At 38.8% G+C, this 27688-nt stretch overlaps 1 protein-coding gene across 1 annotated transcript; it reads left to right on the top strand.

Moving 5' to 3' along the window:
* The first annotated feature begins 1268 nt into the window (after positions 1 to 1268).
* FAM199X (family with sequence similarity 199, X-linked) lies at positions 1269 to 26816 on the top strand. The gene is made up of 6 exons (XM_052663769.1): positions 1269 to 1465; positions 11830 to 12049; positions 23134 to 23283; positions 23523 to 23684; positions 25093 to 25359; positions 26646 to 26816. Exons 1-6 carry the CDS (start codon positions 1269 to 1271, stop codon positions 26814 to 26816), a joined length of 1167 nt encoding a protein of 388 aa, XP_052519729.1.
* The last annotated feature ends 872 nt before the right edge of the window (positions 26817 to 27688 follow it).

Here is a 27688-nt window from a genome sequence, read left to right as displayed (position 1 = left end):
CCCTCAAGGATCATTGTGATGTTTTTCCATAAAATATATTAAATGTTTTTTTAATTGAGAGATTATGGCCTTATCGTTTTATATTAAAATGTACTTCCTTTTGTAAAATAGTAGTAGGTAGTTTTAAAAATTGTCTTTGGTAAAGTAAGTAATCGGTAACCTTGTGTTTTCCTCCGACTATTTTTAAAAATTTTACACGCCCAAGATCGGGAACTACTGTCTAGAAATGAGAGACGAGAAAGAGGTAGGAAGAAAGAAAAGCATGTGACACCTAATAAGTTGATTTATCAAGTTCAAGACGTTTAGCACCTTAATGTATTATATCTTCTACAGGAGTAGGAATGCCTAAGTCTCATTTGGAGTCAGGGAAGGCTTCACAGAGGAGGTAACGTTTGAGCTGGGGCTTTAAGGATTACCAGTGGAGAAAAAGCAGGGCTTTCCAAGCAGAATGCATAATGCGAGCAAGAGCACAGAGCACAAAAGAGCATTACGTGCCCAGCAACTCTAAGAAGCCCGCCGGCTGTTGCGAAGAGTTCTCGGGGTTAGGCGATCAAGAGAGAAGCAGGGACTATTTTTTTTCCCACTTGGCCCTCTTGCCCTGCAGCCCATTGCACAGTGCTGGGCACACACACTGCAGGAGTTCAATAAATACTTGTTGAATTGGGACAGGGTGATCGAGTGTGCTGGGAACCAAAGCCTCCGGATTCTTTCTCACGCACCCGTAGTGTGACCTTGGCCAAGTCCCTTTTCTTGGGACTGCGGCTTGCGGTTTAGTAATCCGCCGAGGGTGAGAAAGTGGACGAGGAGGTTGGCCTGAAGCGTCGGGCTCTTACTGCTCCTGGAGTCCCTGATTCGACGCGCGAAGGGCGGGGCGGGCCGGGGCGGAGCCGGCGGCGCGGGCTGCGGCGGGCGGAGATTCAGTTCCTCCTCCGCGCCAGCAGGGGGCACAGGGAGCGGCTTCCCGCCGCCCTTCCCCTCCCTGCGGGCGCCTGGCAGACTGCTGCAGTCGCGAGTGGCGAGCGCGGTGGGCGGGCCGGGTGGCGGCGGCGGCGGCGGCGCTACGCTGGGCTAGGTCGGGCAGCCGCGACGACAGCTGAGGTGGCTGCAGAGGCCCCTGAGGCGCTGATTGGGAGGCCTGGAGCAGCCCCTGCGAGCCGCCAGGCGCTCCCGGGCAGCAGTGGGCCGCGGACAGGTGAGAGTGGGGGCAGGGGCCGGCGCGGGAGCAGCCCCGGGCCGGAGTGGGAGTCCGAGCCAGGCCATCTCCAGCTATGTCCGACGAGGCGTCAGCCACCACTTCGTACGAGAAGTTTCTAACTCCCGAGGAGCCCTTCCCGCTTCTGGGACCCCCTCGTGGGGTGGGCACCTGCCCGAGCGAGGAGCCGGGCTGCCTGGACATCAGCGACTTCGGCTGCCAGCTCTCGTCTTGCCATCGCACGGACCCGCTCCACCGCTTCCACACCAACAGGTACAATCCTCTGCTGAGGGCAGAGCAAATTTACCACACCCCTGACTGCGGTCGCACAACGCCGGCTCCCCCCGATCCTGGCCCTCAGCCTAGGGGCTGCGCGTCCAGTTGCCCCCTCCCCCACCTTTCTCCACCCAGCGCTCATTCCCGGGCTCCTTCTCTCTCCCCCGCCCTATTGCACCCCTTCCCTCCGATTTTCCTTTTGGCCGGCATTTTACTCTCTCCCCCCACCCCATTCATCTTCTGACCCAGCTACGCTTCCCTTCCCCCTCCTGCCCCATCTGTACCCTGCGAATCCCAAACCCCCACCCTTGATTTTTAGATGCTTCCCTGTTTCCATTCACCCGCAAAAGTTTAACCCCTTCCAATTCCGGTATGCTATAGAGAGGATTTCGGAAGGCTCAAAATCAAAATCAGTCGACGTTTTGAAAGGTGGCACTTTAAAAGCTAGAATCTAAAATCCTTTCTCTATTTTTTAAACGTCTTATAGCGCTGTTTCCAACCTCCAGCCCGCCTCCCATTTTTTAGTGAAGCTCTAGAAAACCAGATGATTCTCTTTTTTCCTTTCTCTATGAACTCTTTGCCCTAGCGCTTTAGGCCCTGCCGAAATGTATAAGCTTAAATCTGGAAGATTCTTTCCTGAAACACATCCTTCGCTTTGCTCCGCCAGTGGAGGGATGGAGCGAAGCGTAGGATGAGCTTGCTTATACAAATTTCTTCAGAGGATGCATCCTCTAACTAGTTTTATTAGAAGGTGGAGTGTTCTGGAGAATTCTATCATGCAGACATTTGTGTTATATCAAATGTGGGGAATTTGAAGATGTTTTACACACAGCCCCAACCTATAACATAGGTGCATATTATATGTATTAGTGTATGTGCATGCTCAATCGCTCATGTCACTCTTCGCTACTCCGTGGACCATAGCCCACCAGGCTCCTCTATCTATGGGTTTCTCCAGGCAAGAATACTGGAGTGGGTCGCCATGGCCTCCTCCAGGGAATCTTTCCGACCCAGGGATCGAACCCCAGCCTCTTTAAGTCTCTGCATTGGCAGGCATGTTCTTTACTGCTGAGCCACCAGGGAAGCCTGTATAGGGGCGCACAAACAGGCTGGGGAAGGTGTGTGGAGCAAAAGGGGGGAGGAGGGAAGGAGAGAGGGATTCAGCTATGGAAAATACTGGAGCTGAATTAACGCGAAGGCGTCTAGTTCTGATTTCTGGTCCATTTTACAATATGAGCACAAACAAATCCTTCCACATTCTAATACCTTTTGCATGCTCCCCCCACCAATCCCTTAAATCAATCTACAGAGTTGCTGAGCTTCTGCTGAGTACTAGGAATGTATAAAATATATTTGTTACCTAAAGGAAAGTTATAGTCTGGAAACAAGGTGTTACGGTTAAATAAAGATATAGTTCATCACTGTAACACATTTGAAAAGGAAGTCATGGTAAGTTGGTTTTAACTGTTCCAAATCCTGATTACAAAAAATGAAGAAACTGGGGCCCAGAGAGAAAAGATTTTATTCAAGGTCATAAAACCGAGTTTGGCAAAGCCAGGATTACTCCTTTGGAGCCAGTGATGAAACTTGGAACAGAGCTAATGGCTGCAGTGTTATAAATGGTTGTTACAGTTTTTTAGACTAACTCACAGAAGCCCAGGATGTGACTATAGCATGAATGTAACATTTATGAAATCAAGTGTGCTTAGAATTGTTTGCATTGGAAAATAAAAATACTTGTGCACATATCTGATATTAAAGTTTTGCAGCATTGGAGTAAATCATATACACAGGAAAGTTAAATGATCTCAGGATTAGCCTGCTCTAATGATGAGGGCAGGGGAGTGGGGATAGGGGTTAAGTGCTCCCAAAATGTGTGGAGGTGTTGGGGAGTGAAGAACAGTGAATAATACATTTCTTACAGATTGTTCTGTTCTGTTCTCTCTCCTCCTCCCCATTTTCTCCTTGTTTTTCTCCCCCTTGTCTATCAGACCTTGGTAAGGTCAAGGTTGTTTTCCAGAATGAGGTGATGAAGATAGAGGGGGAGGTTCTTGTTCAACCCCAGTTTTTCCAAGTCAAGCATTATTTTTTTCTAGTTACTGCCTGTTTTTCAAGACCCCCTCTCCTACCCTGGGCTTCCCTGGTGGCTCAGCAGTAAAGAACCCAACCTGCCAATGCCAGGAGACAAGGGTTCAATCTCTGGGTCGGGAAGATCCCCTGGAGGAGGAAATGGCAACCAGCTCCAGTATTCCTGCCTGGGAACTCCAGTGGACAGAGGAGTCTGGCAGTCTACAGTCCAGGGGGTCATGAAGAGTCTGACAGGACTTAGCCACTAAACAACAACTCCTTTTCATAGGGCTTGGAATGGTAGCAGCAGGTCTAGTGTATCTTACTCTGTACTCCTCTCAGCTGAGTTTAGGGAAAGTAGAGTTAGCAATTCTTAGAGCAGCTGATGTTTCTGCCCCAGGCTACCTTGCTTTTTAAATCTTTTTTCCTTCTGGAATGTTCTGCCTTCTTATCCCCTCCTCAGGGTGGCATTTGAGAGGACCATAAGCTTCCAGTCATTTCTTTTTAGAGAGAAGCAAACAGCTAAATCATATATGTGGGCAAAGTTTAGTTTAAGGAGTTCTTTTATTTCAGAATCATGTGGGTCACTTTTTTTCTTCACAGCACATTATTCATCAATTCAAGGAACAATCCAACACTCAGATTTGAATAGTTGAGTACTGATATTGTGTCTTGGGTTTGCTGTGTGCTTAGTTGCTCAGTCATGTCCAACTGTCTGAGACTCCATGGACCATAACCTGCCAGGGTCCTCTGTCCATGGGCATTCTCCAGCCAAGAATATTGGAGTGAGTTGCCATGCCCTCCTCCAGGGGATCTTCCCAACCTAGGGATCAAACCTAGATCTCCCATATCGCAGGTGGAGGCTTTACTGTCTGAGCCACCAGGGAAGCCGTGTTTTGGGTTTAATCATTATAAAATAAGTCCCATTGAAAACAGAAAGCTTGTCAGTGGGTAGATAATTGATTTACCTTTATTTTGCTTCTTCATTCTTACCTGATAACAAAACTGTGGAGGTTGTTTAGATAGTGCTATTGATAAGGGCCTTGTGATGATGACAATTTTGTGCCCGCTCATTTACTGGACTCTGGGGTATCTATGCAGTCTTCATTAACCAAGAGGGTCAAGGCACTATTACTTATGATCCCTAAGTTTGAATGTTGTGCTTAGAGTCACCTGTGACTTATATTGGTGTGTCACTGGTCTAGGTTCACTGGAAAATAACTTAACATGAACATAGCCAACTTTCTGAGAATTCACTTTCCTAGGAGTATCTTTTAGGATTTTATGACCAAGTTGGATTTGTCTGGAATTTGGGGAGAATAAAATAAATTTCAGTAAGTGCAAAAACATTTTTTTAAATTAAAATGTCAGTATGAAATATATATGTATATAGTTTTTAAGGCTTTTTTTTTTTGGTTTGGAGGATAGGATTTTTCTGATGTAACTGTGGATTTTCTTTCAGCCTTTGTCCACTGTAACTTCCGTTGTCATCAAATGAAGGATATCCTTTAGCAAATTGAAAAAATTACAGCGATATTGGTAGATCCTATAATTGTGAGATGAAGGAGGTTAATATGAACTACTCAGTGTGTTTTTCTCTTCCTCTTTCAGGAGTACATCAGTACTTTGACATTGAATAATTGTGAAAAGCATGTGGGAGGACAGTGTCTCACTTTGCTGCACCGTATTGGCAGGATACAAAATGAACTACGTATTGTATACAGCAGTTAGTTACTCAGTTCTGTGATTTCAGAGCCCCATTTCTAGCCTCATTAACTAGAAAAAGCCCAAGACTATGGGTGCCTTTTGTTCCACCCACAGTTTTCCTGTCTTGTTAGAAAATTGGAGTTGCAGAAGAGCTGTGAGTTATAGGTGGGAGAACCACATTTCACGAAGTGAGCTATGTTACAGAGGCAGGAAGAATTTTATTTAGGGATTTGTTGCAACAAATTGAGGATGGGGATAAGGCTTTGGAGAAGTACCCAGGTTAGAAATGTAGATTGGGGAGTAATCAGAACAGCAATTTCAGTAGTGCAATAGGAGTGGAACTGGGGGTTACAAAGGTTGAGAGAATAGAAGAAACTTTTCAATAAATTTAACAGGGAAAGGAAAGGGAGATGTGATGAGAATTTGGAAAAAAAGGGAAAGTTTCTTTGTTTTTTGCCTTGTCTAGTGTTTATTTTCGAAGAATAGTTATGTTAGCTCCTTAGAAGAAGCCCATAGGAAAAGAAGAAATCAAAAATACTAGAGCAGGTGGGATGACAAGGAGATGGATGGGATTAACTCAGAAGGCTAAATGGAAGAATTAGCCTTAGAAATATCATGGAATGTTGTTTACTTCCCAAACTATAGAGGGGGTAAGAGGGATGGGTAAGGATCTCAAGACAATTGAAGTTGCTGGGATGAAAGTTGGAAATTTGAATGAGCCGAGTAGGGGGTTGTGTCATCTGTTCTAACTTGGGACCCTGATGGCCTTTTGGGCTCCAGAGAGTAGCAGAGGTCAAGGTGGTTGTATGGGAATTCTAGCAGGGCGCCAGTGATGAATACAAGTGATGATAGGGGATTGTTAACTGAGAAAGGATGGCTTTGGAATGACTTTTCATCATTGACAGTAGGACTTGATTCCACAGTGCTCATTGGATTCTCATTCTCAGAGGTAATGGTTAGGTCTTCCTGAAAAAGGCTTCAGAAGAATGTATATGATGCACGTGCTTTTCTTAATTTTACAAAAATGCCATTGAAAGCCCTTCATCTGTATATTATTGCTGAAATGCCTTGCGGATAAGTGTTCTTGGCTTTTTTTTTTTTTTTAATTAAAATTTTGGCAGTAAGCCTAGTTACTGAGTTAAACCCCATTTCATGGATTCTTTTCAACATTTTTCTTTTGAGATATGGAGAGAGTCTCCCTTGTGAATAATTGCATGGTTATGGCTAGGATCTTAGTGTTAGGTAGTTTTCTCTTAGTGAAATAAGATTTAAGGGCTTTGTAAGTTTGAAGAGTTCAGTGCTGAGCACACGTACCTGGTGCTCTTGCGTTACATATTTGAAGCCAACAGAACTGTCTGAAAGCATCACTTGAATTTCTGTTATAAAAGCTCATTAGAAAAAATTGTGGGCATATATACAAAACCGTAAAGACTACTTATAATCCTTTTCACAACAGATAACAGGTGTCAACATTTTGATGATGTTACCTTTTTTGGCTGTACCATGAGGCTTGCAGGATCTTAGTTCCCTGACCAGAGATTGAACCTGGGCCCCTGGAATGGGAGCACCAAGTCCTAACCACTGGACTACCAGAGAATTCCCTGTTGTTACTTTTAATGTTATTATTTTTTTGTACACATATAATTTTCAAAACCAGGATCGAGCTATATATATAATTTGTAACCAGGCTATTCACACTTTTATTTTCTTTTCCAATAAATGGTCTGAAAATATGATTTTAATGATTATACTCATTTAGTTTTGGGAGCATTTGTCTCCCCCCCTTTTTTATTTGCTATTATAATACTTGGACAAGTTTATATATACATCTTCTTTTCCAAATTTCTATTTGGGAAAAGGGATAGATTCTTAGCAAAGCAATTACTGAGTCCAAAGGAATGAGCCTTTTTAAAGCTCTTTAAATATACACTACCAAATTGCTTTATACACATATCTACCAAATCTATATATACAGATTATGTCAGTGCCAATATAACACTCCCACTGGCAGTGGATGAAAGTACTTCCTACTTGGTTTTTAATCTACATTGTTTTAAAACAACAATAATAGTATTTGCATATTAGAAGATAAGAGAATTTTTTGAAAACTCAGAAGTGCTGTTTTTCCGGTTTGTAAATGACTGTTTCAAGTATGAGATCAGTTTCCTTGTTGTTAATTAAAAAAAGAAAAGAACAAGGAGCCAAGGCTTCTAAGAATACCCAGAACTTTGTAATATCTATTAAAAGTTACAGATCTGAAAAACTGAGGAACATCCTGATTTTGCCATAAGGTAAGAGCACAAAATCAAACAAATTCCAGACTCCCTTGTCAGTGACCCAATGTTTCAATTATTAAGTATGGCATAGTTTTTTTTTAAAAGAGAGTCATTATTATTCATAGAAAAAAAAACATATCTGCTAAATTTTTGAAGCTGAGAAGAAATTCTTATTAAAACAATTACCTAACAGTTTTTCCTAGTACATGACACAGTGCTTGGCACTTTGAAGATACTGACTGACTAAATGTCTGTTGAGTGTGTGAAAGGACAGAACTTGTAATTGCCATTCAAGGCTTTTTATTGCCCTGTTGCATGACTGAAGCAATTAGGTTAATTCTACCTAATTCAACCAGGTTTGTTGATCTTTTTTAAAAAATGCGTATACTGTTTACCTAGCAAGCGTGTGATAAAGCTGCTGCTGCTGCTGCTAAGCCGCTTCAGTCGTGTCTGACTCAGTGTGACCCCATGGACTGCAGCACACCAGGCTCCTCTGTCCCTGGGACTCTCTAGGCAAGAACACAGGAGTGGGTTGCCATTTCCTTCTCCAACGCATGAAAGTGAAAAGTGAAAGTGAAGTCACTCAGTCATGTCCGACTCTTAGCAGCCCCATGGACTGCAGCCCACCAGGCTTCTCCGTCCATGGGATTTTCCAGGCAAGAGCACTGGAGTGAGGTGCCATTGTCTTCTCCGGTGTGATAAAGCTAGGTAATATTAAAAGGTATTCTAGGATTCTTAGATGAATTTTGAGTTTTTGCCTATTAATAAAAGTTTTTTGACATCTGCTTTTATATTATGGAACTATACTAGGTTAACCTGTGTGTTTCAGTGTTTTATGTTGTGTGTGTTTCAGTGCTTTAAAATACTCTACCTTTATCACAAAGGAAAAGGTGCCATAAAATTGTCAGATTGCCCAAATTTTGTAAATCAAGAACTTTGGGATTAAGATTAACTATATAAAATAAGAGGGGAAATTAAAAAATAAATACATAATTCAAGGAAAAAAAAACTGGATTTAATGAAGGATGAGAAACAACCTAATAATAGGTAAGTAATAGGCTATTCTTCAGGAAGTCATTATTTCAGTACCTTATTAGTATCAGATATACTAACTCATGTCTTAAGGATTAATTTCCTAGGCTACTGCCAAAGCAATGAAGATTATCTCAATAATATAAAGCTAGTGGAAATTTATAAAAGAAAACAGATTTGTAGGTTTCAAGACCAAAAAGAAAAATGCATAACCCTGCAACAGATAATACACAGTCAGTGATGCCATCCAGCTATCTAGTCCTCTGTCATCCCCTTCTTCTCCTGACTTCTATCTTTCTCAGCATTAGGGTCTTTTCTAATGAATCTACGTATCAGGTGGCCAGAGTATTGGAGTTTCAGCTTCAGCATCAGTCCTTCTAATGAATATTCAGGATTGATTTCCTTTAGGACTGACTGGCTTGATCTCTTGGCAGTCCAAGGGACTCTCAAGTCTTCTCCAACACCACAATTCAAACGCGTCAAATCTTTGGTTAGCTTTCTTTATCCAACTCTCACATCCCTACAGGACTACTGGAAAAAGCATAGCTTTGACTATATGGACCCTGGTTGGTCATGTCTCTGCTTTTTACTACACTGTCTAGGTTGGTCATAGCTTTTCTTCCAAGGAGCAAGCATCTTTTTATTTCATGGCTTCAGTCACCAACTGCAGTGATTTTGGAGCCCCCCAAAATAAAGTCTGTCACTGTTTCCATTGTTTCCCCATCTATTTGCCATGAAGTGATGGGACGAAACGCCATGATCTTACTTTTTCGAATGTTGAGTTTTAAGCCAGCTTTTTCACTCTCTTCTTTCACTTTCATCAAGAGGCTCTTTAGTTCCTCTTCGCTTTCTGCCATAAAGGTGGTGTCATCTGCATATCTGAGGTTATTGATGTTTCCCCCAGCAGTCCTGGTTCCAGCTTGTGCTTCATCCAGCCCAGCATTTCGCATGATGTACTTTGCATGTAAGTTAAATAAGCAGGGTGACAGGATACAGCCTTGACGTACTCCTTTCCCAATTTGGAACCAGTCCATTTTTCCATGTCCAGTTCTAACTGTTGCTTCTTGACCTGCATACAAATAATACAAAATATTAATATCCCTACTGTATAAAGAACTCTTAACAAAATCAGCAAGAAAAGTACTAACACATTGTAAAATGCTGTAGTATAATGGCAAATAAATATTTTTAATTTTGCTCTTGACGGTAGTCAAAGAAATAAAAATTGATATTAAAAAGTTTTTCTCCTATCAACCAGGTAAAATTTTAAAAACGAAAAATTTCAGTGCTATTAAGGTTGTGAAATGAACACTTTTATAGACTGCTTTAGGTAGTGTAATGGAGAAGGCAATGGCACCCCACTCCAGTACTCTTGCCTGGAAAATCCCATGCACAGAGGGGCCTGGTAGGCTGCAGTCCATGGGGTTCCTAAGAGTTGGACACAACTGAGCATCTTCACTTTCACTTTCATGCATTGGAGAAGGAAATGGCAACCCACTCCTGTGTTCTTGCCTTGAGAATCCCAGGGACGGAGGAGCTTGATGGGCTGCCGTCTATGGGGTCACACAGAGTTGGGACACTACTGAAGCGACTTAGCAGCAGCAAGGAGTGTAAATTTATGCATCGTTTCAGAAAGGTACTTGGCTAAGTATACTATGACCCTTAGGAGTGTTCATATTGTTTGATTTAGTAATTTCCTTTCAAGTTACTTATCCTGAGAGATTATATGTTTGGATAAATAATTATAAATAAAAAGGTTTCATTTCAGTATTATTTGTAATACCAAAAAATGGAATTTTAAACAGCTAAGTACCTGTTATTGAAGGATAATGTTTAATAAATTATGTTTAATCAATGGACTATTTATATAGGCATTAAAATGTTTTCAAGTAATATAGCTGGGTAAATGTTCAGTATATAATGTTAAGTGAAAATAAATAGGGTACTAATATCTATACACACACACAATAGTGATTCTGTAAGAATATACATATGCATGTAGAAAAAAGTACCAAAATATTATGGATCAGTTATTGCTAATTAGTGGGATTATTGGTCATTTTAATCTTATTCATGACTCCTTTCTTATTCTAACATATTTGCAATGATTTGTAAAAGTTACTTAAATATAAGAAACACTTTGAGCTTCTGCCTGTATACTGTGTTGATACTTTTGTCTGCCCTGCACTGACTGCCCTCTTTAATAATAATAGCTGTGGATTTTTCTGGTCGGCCACAGTGGTTAAGAATCCACCTGCCACAGAGCAACTAAGCCTGTGCACCACAACTATTCAGCCTGCACCCTAGAGCCTATATTCCACAATAAGAGAAGCCGCCACAATGAGAAACCCATGCACCGTGACTAGAGAAGTAGCCCCCACTTGCAGCAACTAGAGGATACATGGGCACAGCAACAAAGATCCAGCGCAACCTAAAACCAATAATTAAAAAAATAATAATAATAGCTGCCATGTATTGAGCACATTTTATATCCACTGAGTGCTCTGTATGCCTTCTCATATAATGTTCATAGTAACTGCATTTTAAATATGATGACCCAGGCTTGGCGAAGATTTGTTTTGTTTCAGATCAAACAGCAGGCAAATGACAGAGCAAGAATTTGAATTCATTCTGGCTCCAGTCAGATATGAAAGTAGAGAATAGTGTAATGAACCCCATATGCCCATCATGCAGCTTCAGTAATTACATATGGCAGCATACTTTATCTATGCCCCTATCCGTGGCGCTAGTGGTAAAGAACCCACCTACCAATGCAGAAGACCTAAGACATGCAAGTTCTATCCCTGGGTCAGGAAGGTCTCCTGGAGGAGGGCATGGCAACCCACTCCAGTATTCTTGCCTGGAGAATCCCATGGACAGAGGAGCCTGGCGGACTACAGTCCATAAGGTTGCACAGAGTCAGACGACTGAAGCAACTGAACGTGTACTCATTCCTCAATCCCTTGCATATAATTTTGAGATAGGTTCCAGGCATACTCATTCATAAATATTTTACTATATATCTTTAAAAGATAGAGCTCTTTTGAAAATAATTATCATATTGTATCTAAAAATATGCTCATATTCCTCATAAATGTAATAAATACATCTGTTTGTAGCTCTGGGAGTTGGTGATGGACAGGGAAGCCTGGCATGCTACAGTCCATGGGGTCGCAAAGAGTCAGACACGACTGAGTGACTGAACTGAACTGTTTGTATCTTAAAAAATTGTATGGATTCTGTAGTTTCTGTTGTGATTGATTTTGTGTCGTTTTTAAGGTGGAACTTAACTTCCTGTGGAACAAGTGTGGCCAGCTCAGAATGCAGTGAAGAACTGTTTTCATCCGTTTCTGTTGGAGACCAAGATGATTGCTATTCCCTATTAGATGATCAAGAGTTCACATCTTTTGATTTATTTCCTGAAGGGAGTGTCTGCAGTGATGTCTCTTCTTCTATTAGCACATACTGGGATTGGTCAGATAGCGAATTTGAATGGCAGGTAGGTTTTTTTTTTATATTACCTTTATTACTCCATAAGTAGAAGTATGAATTTCTGTTTCAGTATTTTCATTTCTACCTCAAAGTAAATTTCTCCCAATTTTTGTTCAGTCCTAGAGATTCTCTGACAGCATTAAGAATTAGAAATATGTATCCTTTATTTTTACTAATGTACCTTTTAGGCTTCTCATGCTGCAGGTAACCTTTTGTACATTTTCATGTAATTTAGTACTTGTATAATGTTCCTGTTAATATACATATCATCAGTACCTTTCTATGCATTAATCCAAGCAAATTTTCTCTTTAGTAATAAATGGCCTTCATGTCCTTATAGATATAATAACTTTACACCAGGGTCATATTATATATAAGATCACAGACCACTCCATAATACATAATTTTTCATTGTTGTCAGGAATATAATTTCTCATTTTGTATTCTCTTCATATGTAGAGATGTTTTCCACCTAACAGTGTTTTTTCTTCTGTGGCACATTATAACACAGAAAATGGCTTTGTAGCAAATTGCTGTCATTATGAGGCAGCATTTCCAAACAATCCTTCAGAAAATGTAGATCATGTTATTGCAACATCCATTTTCTGATTGTAAAAGAGAATAACAACAGCAACAAAAAAGACAATAACATTTGAAGAAGCTTTCCTTGCATACAGCAACTGTTATATTCATTGTATGCTTGAATATCGCCTTCTAGATACGTGAAATTGTTCTACAAAAGAGGAATCAAACATTTTATTTCAAAAAATTTTTATTAAAATGTAAAATAATACCGAATGGCATAAAATTAAAAAGAAGTCTCCAAGTCCAACTCTGCTGTGGTTACCACCATTAAGAGCTTATACAGATACAGTATGTTTGCACAGTGTTAAAAAGGCACATAAAGGGACTTCCCTAGCAGTGCAGCTGTTAAGACTCTGTGCTTCCACTGCAGGGGGCACAGGTTTGATCCCTGGTCACCTCTGCTGTTTCAACTGCTTTATCTCATTCTTTTCAATAACTGAAGCATAATTTAATCACTTCCTTAATAATGAATATTTAGGTTTATTTCAGTTTTTCCTAGTTATAAACAATACTATGCTGAGAAATAAGAGGTTTTAAAGAGGAAGAAATAATCTACAACCTCTTTATTTTTGTATTTTATTTTATTTCAAATGCTTCTATTTCATATGTAGTTATAAATATGATATGGATAAAAAATGTTAAAAATTGAGATAAAAGGTACCATTTTAATAATTCTATAATTCATAAATTTTAATATATTCACAATGTTGTGCAACCACCACCATATTTAAGTCCAGGATATTTACATCACTCCAAAAGAAACCCATACCTGTTAGTGGATAGTCCTAATTTCCCCCTGTCACCTGGCAACCACTCTTCTACTTTCTCTATGGATTTACCTATCTGGACATTTAATATAAATGTACTCGTGGAAAATCCCATGGACGGAGGAGCCTGGTGGGCTGCAGTCCATGGGGTCGCTAAGAGTCGGACACGACTAAGCAACTTCACTTTCACTTTTCACTTTCATGCATTGGAGAAAGAAATGGCAACCCACTCCTGTGTTCTTGCCTGGAGAATCCCAGCGATGGGGGAGCCTCGTGGGCTGCCGTCTATGGGGTCGCACAGAGTCGGACATGACTGAAGTGACTTAGCAGCAGCAGCAGCGGCAGCATGTAATATGTGGCCTTTTGTGTCTGTGGTCTTTCACTGTTTTCAAAGTTCATCCGTGTTATAGCACATAAGAGTATTTCATTCCTGTGTTAAGTCAGCTCGGGCTCCTGTAACAAATATCATTGACTGGGTTAAAAAACAAACACATGGTTCTGGAATCTGAAAGTCCAAGATCACAGTGCCATCATGGACAGGTTCTGGTGCGCACGCTCTTCTTGGCTTGCAGATGCTGTCTTCTGCAGTATCCTCTTTTGGTTCTCTTACAAGGTCACCAATCCCATCACAAGGGCTCCACCCTCATGACTTCTTCTAAGCTTAATTACCTTCCAAAGCCCCACCTTCAAATATCATATTGAGGATTAGGGCTTCAAGATACAGATTTAGGGGGTGACAAGCATCTAGTCCATAGCAGTTTCTTTCTATGACTGAATATTCCATTTTATGGATACACCACTTTTTGTTTAATTCATCATCAACTGAGGGATTATTTCCACTTTGGAGCTATTATGAATAATATTACTATGAACATTCAGGTATAAGTTTTCATATGGATTTTTATTTTTAACTCTCTTGAAGATACATTGGGAGTTGCTGGGTCATATGATAACTTTATGTTCACTTTTTTGGGAAACTGCCAAAATGTTTCCCAAAGTGGCTGTACCATTTTACATTTCTACTAGCAATACATGAAAATTCCAGTTTCTCCACTTCCTTTCCAACACTTTATATTGTCTGTCTTTTTTATTACAGCCATCCTACTGTGTGTAAGGTTGGTATGTCATTGTGATTTTGATTTTCATTTCCCTAATTACTAATGATGTTGAGCATCTTTTCTTATCTTATTGACTATTTGTATATCTTCTTTGGGAAAATGTCTTTTCAAATCCTTTGCCCATTTTTAAGTTGTGTTGTCTTTTATTAGTGAATTGTAAGAATACTTTATACATGATGACTACTAGACCCTTATCATATACATGATTTGCAAAAATATTTCCCATTCTGTGTGTTGTCTTTTCACTTGATTTTGTCTGTTCGCTTGATATAATGTCCTTTAATACACAAAAAATTTAATTTTAAAGAATTCCAATTTATATTTTCTTGAGTTCTGTGCTTATCATGTCATATTTTTAAAACCATCCTTTAATCCAAGATCATGCAAATTTTTTCATCTGTTTCCTTCTTAGAATTTTATAGCTTTAATTAGTTCCTACATTTTAGGTCTTTGGTCCTTTTGAGTTACTTTTTGTATATGGTATAAGGTAGGAGTTTCAGATTCATTCTTTTGAATGTAGATATCCAGTTGTCCCAGCACCACTTGTTGACAAGACTGTATTTTTTCCTTATCTAATGGTCTTGGTGCCTTTGTGGAAATGAATTGGTCATAGACATATATAGGTTTAGTTCTGGACTCTTGATTCTGTTCCACTGATTCATATATCTATCTATGGCAAGATATTCTTATCCTTATGATTTGATGACTCTAGCTTTGTAACAAGATTTGAAATCAGAAAGTATGATTTCTGCAACTTTGTTCTTTTTTATCAAAGTTTAGGATCAGGTTGTCACTTCTTCAAAAAGGGAAGTTCGAAGTTTGATAGAGATTTCACTGAATCTGTAGATCAATTTGGGGAATGTTGCTATCTTAATAGTATTATTAAATATTCCAGTCCATAAACATGGGCCAGAATGTATTTAGGCCTTCTTTAACTTCTTTCAGTGATTTTTAAAATAGTTTTCTATGCTTAATTAGGTTGTTAAGTTCCTTGGTTCAGTTTATTCCTAAACATTTTGTTATTTCAATATAGTTGTAAATGGAGTTGTTTTCTTAATTTCACTTTTTGGATTATTCACTGCTAGTGTATAGAAATACAGTTGTGTTTCATGTATTGATTTTGTATCCTGAAACTTTGCTGAACTCATTTTTAATAATTTTTTGTGTATAGATTCTTTAGGGTTTTCTGTATTTAAGATCATGTCATCTATGAATATATAGTTCTGTTTTTCCCTTTCCAATCTGGATACTTTTTTCCCTTGCTTAATTGCCCTGATGAGATCTCTAGTACAATGTTGAAATAGAGAAGATCTAGATACCCCTGGCAAAAGCAGGCATCCTTGTTTTTTTCCTTATCTTAGGTGAGAAGCTTTGTCCTTCACTATTGAGTAGTTAGCTGTAGGTTTTTCACAGATGTTCTTTATTGTCATATTGAGGCATTTCTCTTTTATTCCAAGTTCTATGTTTTTAATCTGAAAAGGTGTTAGATTTTTGTCACATGCTTTTTCTGCATGCCTGTTGAGATGATCATGCAGTTTCTTCTCTTCATTCTGTTAGTGTTATGTAGTATATTGATTTCTAATAATGATTCACCCTTGCATTCCTGGGATTAATCGTAATTGCTCATGGTATATAATCCTTTTAAATTGCTGCTGGATTTGACTTGCTGCTATTTTGTTGAAGATTTTTGCATCAGTAGTCATAAGAGTTATTGGTCTGTAGTTTTCCTTTCTTGTGATGCCTTTGTATCACTTTGCCTCACAGAATGAATTGGGCAGTGTTCGCTTTTCTTCTGGATAAGATGCAGTAACAAAAAATTTTCATTTAATGTATAAACTTTTTTGTGATATTTAAATTATTCATTTGATGACTACATAATATTCCTGTATTAGATATTCCAGAACTTATGAAACCTTATTCCTCTATTCATATCTGTTTCAGTTTTTTTCTATTATAAATAACGTAGTATGCATTTTTGTTTAGATATTACACCTTTTTATTCTTCAGTGCCTCATTTAAAAAAATTTTATTGAAGTATAGTTGATTACAATATTGTATTAACTTCTTCCATACAGCAAAGTGACTCTGTTATACACATACACACTCCCATATATGTATATATTCTTTTCCATTATGGTTTATCACAGGCTATTGAATATAGTTTCCTGTGCTGTACAGTAGGACCTTGTTACTTATCCATCCTATATATAATAGTTTGCCTCTGCAAATCACAAATTCTCATTCTTTGCTCCTCTACTTCCCACTGTCTCATTTTTTTGAAGTGCACACTTTGTATTTAATATCCAACTACAAGGATTTTTAATAAAGTGTAAGCAGATGGAGTTCTGATAATTCTGAGAAATTATTATTACTTTTTGGCTTATTTCATGTGACTTATTTAGAGTTCTTATCATCCATAATGTTGCAAAATGGCAGGCGTTTTAAAATCTTAATTGCTGACTGCTTCATTCATTTTATGAGTGGAGTAGAAAACTATTCCCAACCACTCACCATTAATGCACACGACTGACTACAACGTTGAAACAAACTAAGGCCTGCCTTAGTAATGTGTTTTCCCACTTCTGAAATTGGAGTGTAGGTACTCTGTTACCATGGATATTTGCTGTTTAAATATGCTGAAAGGTTTAAAAAGCTCTCTTGTCTTTGTGAGATCTCATAGAGATGAATAGTAAATTACCCTAGAAGATAATTACAAATTATGTGTTAGGATTAATATAGGCTAAAAATCATTGACTGTAGTTAAAAAATTCATATTACCTCTGTTGTGATTAAAATCTACATATGTTTAAATCTTTCTTCTAAACAGATGTTTCAGTTACTACTAAAATAAATATAAATGATTCATAGATTCTCTCGGAAGAGAAATGCTAACTACCTGATAAGGCAGGATTTTAACCTTAGAATGAAAAGCATCTTAGCATTTGAAGTTGCATCAAAGCATTTTGCCTTGCACATAGTTTTCTTTGCTTGCAGTCCTTTTATTGTTAAAGATATATTTGACTAGTCTTAGAGCTTGAGAAATTATTTTATTATTGAGCAGGAAAGCATTGAAAATTTAGCAAGTGAGTAATAGAGCTGTCATGCTTGAAACATAGAGGTGTGGTTTGAAATTGCACATCAGCTGTTACAGAAATGAGCTTACTCATAAAATTTTGCTACATGCTACAGAAAACGTGGCAGAGGTTTGATTTAATTCTCCTTGTCACAATTACTGATTCTAATATAAATATACAAAATATTGTTGTCCATGAAAAATATGAGAATTATTAACCATTTTGACTCTGAAATATATTCAGTTATAAAATGGAAAATTGCTGCTCTAATAAATACACAGGAATCCATACAGTTAATTCTTCTGTACATCTGCAGCTGTAATCCCATATCTCCAATTGGCTACTTGACATCTCCGCTTGAGTGACCTTATTATTTAATGCTAACCCATTATCTGATGCTGAATCCTTAATCAGTAATGCAACTTCCAGTTACTGTTGTTTCCATGGAGGGAAAAAAAGACTCTGCTTTGTGACATGTCTTATATTGTATTGAAAAATGGTTATTGTAATTTCAAAGAACATTTGTACTTGGTTTTCTCATTATCACTGCAAACTTACCATACCCCAAATTTCTTCTCTCATTCCCAACTACTGGCAAGGCAAGACAGCCTGATATAGTTGAAAGTTCTGGACTTGTGTCCTGATTTGGATGCTGCCACTAACCATATAACCCTTCCTGGATATCATTTTTCCCTTACTTATAAAATGAGGTGTTGGACTAGAAGATCTATATAACATTACTTCAGGTCTCTTGCCATAAAAAAAATGAGGTCTTTAAGGGCTGTGTGTTAACCTGGATGGGTTGTATGACTGTGAAGTGTTGCCAATTTTCTTCTGGTCACATATGGTCATTTGACTATTGTGTGCCGTGTGCTTAGTCGTGTTTGACTCTCTGCAACTGCATGGACTATGGCCCACCAGGCTCCTCCGTCCGTGGAATTTTCCAGGCAAGAATACTGGAGCAGGTTGCCATTTTCTACGCCAAGGGATCTTCCTGACCCAGGGATCGAACCGGCATCCCTTGCTTTGGCAAGTGGATTCTTTACTGCTGCATCACCTGGGTAGCCCCAGTTGACTATTATCCTTACCTATTCAGTTATGAAATAGTCTTGTAAATTGTATTTCTGTTCCCATTTTTCTTTCTGTTTTTCCTTACCTTAGTCCAGGTCCAAATCACAACAGTTCAGTTCAGTTCAGTCGCTCAGTTGTGTCTGACTCTTTTCGACCCCATGAATCGCAGCACGCCAGGCCTCCCTGTCCATCACCAACTCCCGGAGTTCACTCAGACTCCCGTTCATCGAGTCAGTGATGCCATCCAGCCATCTCATCCTCTGCTGTCGCCTTCTCCTCCTGCCCCCAATCCCTCCCAGCATCAGAGTCTTTTCCAGTGAGTCAACTCTTCGCATGAGGTGGCCAAAGTACTGGAGTTTCAGCTTTAGCATCATTCCTTCCAAAGAAATCCCAGGGCTGATCTCCTTCAGAATGGACTGGTTGGATCTCCTTGCGGTCCAAGGGACTCTCAAGAGTCTTCTCCAACACCACAGTTCAAAAGCATCAATTCTTCAGTGCTCAGCTTTCTTCACAGTCCAACTCTCACATCCATACATGACCACAGGAAAAACCATAGCCTTGACTAGACGGACCTTAGTCGGCAAAGTAATGTCTCTGCTTTTGAATATGCTATCTAGGTTGGTCATAACTTTTCTTCCAAGGAGTAAGTGTCTTTTAATTTCATGGCTGCAGTCACCATCTGCAGTGATTTTGAAGCCCAAGAAAATAAAGTCTGACACTGTTTCCACTGTTTCTCCATCTATTTCCCATGGAGTGAGGGGACCGGATGCCATTATCTTCGTTTTCTGAATGTTGAGCTTTAAGCCAACTTTTTCACTCTCCTCTTTCACTTTCATCAAGAGGCTTTTTAGTTCCTCTTCACTTTCTGCCATAAGAGTGGTGTCATCTGCATATCTGAGGTTATTGATATTTCTCCTGGCAATCTTGATTCCAGCTTGTGTTTCTTCCAGTCCTGTGTTTCTCATGATGTACTCTGCATATAAGTTAAATAAGCAGGGTGACAATATATAGCCTTGATGTACTCCTTTTCCTATTTGGAACCAGTCTGTTGTTCCATGTCCAGTTCTAACTGTTGCTTCCTGACCTGCATACAGATTTCTCAAGAGGCAGGTCAGGTGGTCTGGTATTCCCATCTCTTTCGGAATTTTCCACAGTTTCTCGTGATCCACACAGTCAAAGGCTTTGGCATAGTCAATAAAGCAGAAAGAGATGCTTTTCTGGAACTCTCTTGCTTTTTTGATGATCCAGCGGATGTTTGCAATTTGATCTCTGGTTCCTCTGCCTTTTCTAAAACCAGCTTGACCATCAGGGAGTTCACGGTTCATGTACTGCTGAAGCCTGGCTTGGAGAATTTTGAGCATTACTTTACTAGCATGTGAGATGAATGCAATTGTGTGGTAGTTTGAGCATTCTTTGGCATTGCCTTTCTTTGGGATTGGAATGAACACGGACCTTTTCCAGTCCTGTGGCCACTGCAGAGTTTTCCAAACTTGCTGGCATATTGAGTGCAGCACTTTCACAGGACCATCTTTCAGGATTTGAAATAGCTCAACTGGAATTCCATCACCTCCACTAACTTTGTTCGTAGTGATGCTTTCTAAGGCCCACTTGACTTCACATTCCAGGATGTCTGGCTCTAGATGAGTGATCACACCATTGTGATTATCCAGGTCGTGAAGATCTTTTTTGTACCGTTCTTCTGTGTATTCTTGCCACCTCTTCTTAATATCTTCTGCTTCTGTTAGGTCCATACCATTTTTGTCCTTTATTGTGCCCATCTTTGCATGAAATGTTCCCTTGATATCTCTAATTTTCTTGAAGAGATCTCTAGTCTTTCCCATTCTGTAATTTTCCTCTATTTCTTTGCATTGATCGCTGAAGAAGGCTTTCTTATCTCTCCTTGCTATTCTTTGGAACTCTGCATTCAAATGGGTATATCTTTCCTTTTCTCCTTGGCTTTTCGCTTCTCTCCTTTTCACGGCTATTTGTAAGGCTTCCCCAGACAGCCATTTTGCCTTTTTGCATTTCTTTTGCGTGGGGATGGTCTTGATCCCTGTCTCCTGTACAATGTCACGAACCTCATTCCATAGTTCATCAGGCACTCTATCAGATCTAGGCCCAAATCATAACAAGAGCTTCCTAATTCCAGTCTTTCCTCTATTTTGTTCCCATACTATATTTTATTAAAATATTTATTTGCTTATTTATTTTTGGCTGCATTAGGTCTTCATTGCTGGGCGTGGGCTTTCTCTAGGTGCAACGAGCAGGAGCAACTCTGTTAAGGTGTGCAGGTTTCTCATTGCACTGGCTTCCCTTCTTGCAGAGCACAGGCTCTCCAGTGCGAGGGCTTCAGTAGTTGTGGTTTTCAGGCTCTAGAACACAGGTTCAGTAGTTGTGGCGCACAGCTTTAGTTGCTCCAAGGCATGTGGGATCTTCCCAGACCAGGGACTGAACCCATGTCCCCTGCATTGGCAGGAGGATTATTAACCACTGAACCACCAGGGAAGCCCCCATACTGCTTTTTAACTCATCTTCCTTCAAGACCAATTTCATTATTACTTCTATTTAGAAATGTTATTGGCCTACTTCTTTATATCATATAACAGCTCTGGTTCATTTGTAAAGCTTTCAAATCCCTAGCACTGATTTTCTGTTTTAATTATATAGGTCTTCTTAATCTCGTCCTGTGTTGGTTTTTTTTTTTTTTCCCCTTCTACCTATGGCTTTATTATTCTTTGTGTGAATGCTTCTTCCTTTTCCCCATGCTGCCATTCTTAGAGACTAACATGCGAAACTTAACCCAGCCACTTAAGCAACATGAAGTATTCTCAGAGTTTATGTTCTTTTCTTTTTAAAACCATGGCAAGGTACAGAAAAAAGGACACACTTCAATTTATTGAGTATCACCTATGTGCCAGGCATGTTACCTCATATAATCTCTCAACAGTCCTTTGAGATGGATGATAGTAACCATAACTTACTGAAGACTCTCATTCTCAAAGAAGGAAACTAACCTCTACAAGATAACACAGCTAGTAAGCAGTGGGGCTGGGATTTGAACTCTGGGATCTTTTACTTCTCCCCAGAAAAAGAAAATGGCCAAAGGACCATTAATTGCCTGTTTTTTACCACCCACCCCCCAACAACTATATAAACAGAATTAAAGGGACAAATTAAAATGCTTAGCATGTAGTCTGGCACTTAACAGATATTTGCTAAAGATTTAGATGAATTTTTTTCTTATGTTTTGAGAGTATAGCTATTTTGAAAGTTCCTTTCTCTACCTAGTTAATCAATTGTTTTAAGTAGGGGAGCCCTTTCATCTGATAAGGAGCACCTCATTTTGTTTTAGGAACCCCAGGAAGATCTTTAACATAGTAATTTTGTGATTTGAAGTTTTTCAAAGGGGAAATAGCAAAATGTTTTATTGATGTTAAAAACGGACAAAGATGGTCTTTGTGCGTGCATTCAGCAATCATTCTTAATACTGGCTATTACACTGACATTTGGGCTAAGGGTGAACCATTCAAGCAGTGTCAGTTAATGAGATTTTGAAGGAAGTCATAGATTGTTGGATGTCACTTATGTACTTGGATTCATCAATGACTATCAAAGTAAAAATGTAGTTTTTAAGGGGGAATAGCTCATTTAGATTACTTCATTGTAAACATGATCACCTTGCAGAGTGATTCACCCCCTTTTTGTGGCTTCATACATCTCTTCTATGCAATTGACTCCCCAGTGCCTGTCCCCTAGTAGTTCTCTAAGCTTTAATCTTGCAGCTTCAATTTGTTGCTAGGTATTTCCATTGATGGCTTGTCATCTCAAACATGCATTTGTTGTTTGTTATGTTATATAATTATATGTTTGTGCTACTGTGTTATCTTTCCAAGTAGAATATAAAGTTCTTGTGTAAGGACCATGACTTAGACTCCTTTAGATTCCATGTACCTGTTACAGTGCCATGGATACATATTAACAACATATTTTAAATTATTTTAGTTGTCTTGAGGTTATTAATACAGTCATGAGGACAAGGGCTATGATTTATTTGTCTTTGTTTTGGCAGTATGTCTACCACAGTGTTTGGCAAAGAGCCAGATAGTGGCAGATGACTCAGGTTTCTTGAGATAGAGACTAGTGCTCCTTATTCATTATGCTGTTTGGGCCCTAGCCTGCATTCACATGAATTTAAAACCTTAATGATGAGTGATTCTTAAGTTAGCATTTTAATAAGCTTCAATTGTGATTTTAAGCTTTTGGAAAATACTGCTCATTGAATAACTGACTGCATATACAAAGAGTATGTTGATGTTGCTGCTTTGTCTAAAATAAGAGTGGATCAGAGTTAATGTCTCCTGATTCAGTATTTGTCATTAGTCTTTTATTAAAGTAATTTTTAGTCAATATGAAACATGGCATTTAAACTCTTGCTTTTAATTTTTCTTTTCCTGCCTTCTCCTTATTTTTATAAAGTTACCTGGCAGTGACATTGCCAGCGGGAGTGATGTACTTTCTGATGTCATACCCAGTATTCCAAGTTCACCTTGCCTGCTTCCTAAAAAGAAAAACAAGCACCGGAATTTAGATGAACTTCCTTGGAGTGCAATGACAAACGATGAACAGGTAGAGATCTTGACATTCTTAATTAAAAGTGTATATGTGGAGAATATGTGAAGTTTCATTTATTGTCTAACTTAAAGCTACTGGATTAATGTGGATTGCTTAGTAAATATTAATTTGAGCTCTAATTGTTTTGTGGGGGAAAATAAGTGTTTCTGATACTTAAACATATTATAAGTTGCACACTAAAAGATCAGAGGTTTTGGCATTCATCTTATTTATTATAATTTTTCATCATATAGGTGGAATATATTGAGTATCTGAGTCGTAAAGTCAGTACTGAGATGGGTCTTCGGGAACAACTTGATATTATTAAAATAATTGATCCTTCTGCTCAAATCTCCCCTACTGACAGTGAGTTTATTATTGAACTTAACTGTCTCACAGATGAAAAACTGAAGCAGGTATGTAAAGAAAATACAGATTCTACAGCTATTAAAAATACCATTGTTTTATAACATGTATACTTGAAGCAGTTTAGTTCAGTAGCTCAGCTGTGTCCGACTCTTTGCGACCCCATGGACTGCAGCACACCAGGCTCCCTGTCCACTGCCAGCTCCCGGAGTTTACTCAAACTCATGTCCATTGAGTTGGTGATGCCAACCAACCATCTCATCCTCTGTTCTCCCCTTCTCTTCCTGCCTTCAATCTTGCCCAGCATCAAGGTCTTTTCGAATGAGTCAGTTCTTCGCATCAGGTGGCCAAAGTATTGGAGCTTCAGCATCAGTCCTTCCAATGAATATTCAGGACTGATTTCCTTTAGGGTGGACTGGTTTGATCTCCTTGCAGTCCAAGGGACTCTCAAGAGTCTTCTCCAACACCACAGTTCAAAAGCATCAGTTCTTCGGTGCTCAGCTTTCTTTATAGTCCAACTCTCACATCCATACATGACTACTGGAAAAACCATAGCTTTGACGAGATGGACCTTTGTAGACAAAGTAATGTCTCTGCTTTTTATACTTGAATCGTCATATATGACTTGAATAGTCGTATATAAATATATAGATAATTAAGGTCAAAATCACTGCTGTGAAATGTAATACTAGAACATGTGGTTTTAAGAGGTTTTATGTACATTTCATGTGACCATACCTTTCTGGGATCATTTGGATCTAGAACCTACTTTCTAGTTATATAGGTTTTGAAATTTGACTTCACAATTTAAGGAGTTGTTATGCTAAGGTATAGATTTATTCTAACTCATCTTACAAACGACCAGTGGACAGAATCAAAATATTATTGAGAGCTATACTTGAGTGAACATTTTAATTTTTTGTATTTGTCATCATTTATGAAAAATTTCTCTCTGTTTCTCTCAACAGACAGACTATATAATTTTTTACATTCCAGCCCATTTTTTACTAGTATGGTAAATTGATGCCTTGCGTTTGAAGACAGGTATTATGGGCCCCTACCTAAGATCTAGGAAACACTCTAATATAATCAGCAGCATAGTTAAGTGGCAACCTTTTAAAAAATGCCTACTCTTATTTATTTTATTGTTAGTTTCTGTTTCTAGTGTTATTTTCTTACACTCCTAAATTCTGGAAGCTAGTAGCTTATCATTTACTGATTATATTTTATATACTTAAAAAAATATAGCTTTATGACATTTATTCTAGAATTTTGAACACCAGAATTTTCCTGGTACTTGTTTCTACATTTAGAGATTTCTTTTGTCTTTCTGGTCTACCTATGTGCATCTGTAGCACTTTTGACAATCTTTAAGTACAATATTCTTCTTTTCTCCATTATTTTGAGGGCAGAACATCAAGGTACAATACTAACCAGTTTTTGTCTGTCTGTTCCAAGGTCAGAAACTATATCAAGGAGCATAGCCCTCGCCTACGGCCCACAAGAGAGGCCTGGAAGAGAAGCAATTTTAGTTGTGCAAGCACCAGTGGAGTGAGCGGCGCCAGTGCCAGTGCCAGCAGCAGCAGTGCCAGCATGGTCAGTTCTGCAAGCAGCAGTGGGTCCAGTGTTGGAAACTCTGCTTCAAACTCCAGTGCCAACATGAGTCGAGCACACAGTGACAGCAACTTGTCTGCAAGTGCAGCAGAACGGATTCGGGATTCAAAAGTAAAACGTCTAATCAATACAAAACTTTACCTTTCAATATTAACATTAGTATTCCTTCATATACAGTTCTTGAAGAGTTAAAATTATGCTGCTCTATAGATGCCTGTGGGTTTTGATTTTAATTGAGCAAGCAGGATTCTCTGCTGTTGAACAAAGCCCTCTACACTGAGTGCTTTGAAATGCTGTTTTGACCCACAGCCATATTACCTTCAATTTTATCTGATTTTTGTGTCTGTTTTACGTAAGATAAATTGATGGAAATAATGAGTGAGTCTCAATATTGCAATACTGACTGCAACTTACTATTAAGCAGATCTCACTAGGTTGCTGATGTTGCTGTCTATTAGCTCCTAAAAATGTCCCGTATGTCGTGTGTGTGTTAAATGTTTTCTTAAAGTTTTAACCATGAATGTTTCTTTGTAGCTCTTTTTAAAATGTAATAATGCTTTCTCTAATTTCTGACAACTTTTCACAGTTGAAAAAACTCTGTATAGTATTTTTGGACGCATAAAAAATAGAAAGTTTAAATGTATATAGAATAGTTCTGTGATGCTTAGTGGGAAAGTTGGGTTCCTTGCAGTGGTGATAGTGTGGAGCCAACTTACAGATGATAAGGGTATCTCTATAACTCTTGGGAACCCAGTGGTGACTTTTCCTGGAAAGTGATTCTTTACTTGGTTCTGAACCAAAGTAGCAGAAACATAGCCAGCTTTGTTGGTTGCCAAGGGTTTCCTCTGTGTATGTGGTCATTCTTTTTTGGCATCAGTTCACCAGTGGCAAGAAATAGAGTACCCACTGGGTTTCTAATGGGCTTAAAAGATGGCATTTGCTTAATATGAAAAAGACATGGTTCTTTCCCAGCCATTGTAAAATTGCTAATGCTTTTGGATGAAAGGCACCTTCAAAGAATAAGCATTAGAGATTTTGACAGTGTTCTCTACATTTGTATTCATTATTGTTCACTGCATGTTTCCTCTGCACTGACACCAGTGTACATTAATTTAATATAAAAAAGCCTTATAAATGATTGGTTATCCATAACTAGTCAAATGATCAAGTTTCAAACCTTCCTAATCAGAAGATTTCCTAGTCAAATACCATAAATATAGAATCTTGAAAAATTGTTTTCATGTCTAAGCTAATGGCTCACTTACTAGAACCAGGATTGTACTGCAGAGGAATTTGAACATCTCTATTCAGAAAATATCGAATTTGATCCATACAGTACTTTGGGGTGGGTACGCCAGAACTGAATCTCACTGATTTAGAAATTTTTATTTTGACAGAAGCGATCCAAACAGCGGAAGTTACAACAGAAGGCCTTACGCAAGAGGCAGCTGAAAGAGCAGAGGCAGGCTCGGAAGGAGAGGCTCAGTGGGCTCTTCCTTAATGAAGAAGTGCTGTCCTTGAAAGTGACTGAGGAAGACCATGAAGCAGATGTAGATGTTTTGATGTAATAAGGGTGAATTTATCGGCATTGTTTCTAAGCATTATTCTATCCTTATTTGTTTACATGCATCTTGACCAAACTTTTGGTTAGGGCTGTGCTGACGTACCGTTCATAATTTAGGTCTGTGGTTCTCAGCAGATGGTCCTCGGAGCAGTAGCTTCAGCATCACCTGAGAAGTTATTAGAAATGCATACTCTTGGGTCCCACCCCAGACCTAGTGAATCAGAAATGCTGCGGGAGGGGCATAGCATTTTGTTTCAACAGGTACTAGGTTATTCTGCCACACAGTCTAGTTTTAAGAACCACTGATTTAGTAAATGTTTTGACTATTTAAACTTCAGAGTGGTTAAGTGGGCTTTTTCAGACTAGTACTTTAACAGTTTAGGAGATTTCAAGGTACTGCTGACAGATAATTTATTATGTCAGTATAGAATGTGTAGAGATCATAATTCATTTTCTTCTTAATGTTATGATTTCTTAGTTTTTCTAAAGGGCCATAGCATAATTCTCAATTCCTAGTGGACGTCTTTTTTTTGAGGTTGTAGAATGTGGATTGCTGTTTACAATAGTGCCTTCATTAGGTTTATTTGTTTTCATTCATTTTAACTCAAATGTGTAAAAATAGGCCCTAACATCTTTTGTTAGGTTTGTTTTTGTTTTTCAGTTTATGTATATTCAGAATCCTTTCTGCAAGTGATGACTACTGAGAAAATAATGTTACTAGTAGCTGAATTTTAGACTTAATGCTACAGTGATTAATATTCAAATAGAAAAATCCAGCAAGCAAAACAACCAATTCTACTTTTCACTGCTTTTTGAAATTTTAGGCTGTGACACTGTCTTAAAGGCAAGAAACATCTCTGTCAAGTTCTTTTGGTA

Source organism: Budorcas taxicolor, chromosome X (assembly GCF_023091745.1).
Source record: "Budorcas taxicolor isolate Tak-1 chromosome X, Takin1.1, whole genome shotgun sequence".
Taxonomy (NCBI): Eukaryota; Metazoa; Chordata; class Mammalia; order Artiodactyla; family Bovidae; genus Budorcas; species Budorcas taxicolor.
The sequence above is the reverse complement of the archived record's forward strand: the minus strand, read 5'-3'. Positions and strand labels throughout refer to the sequence as shown.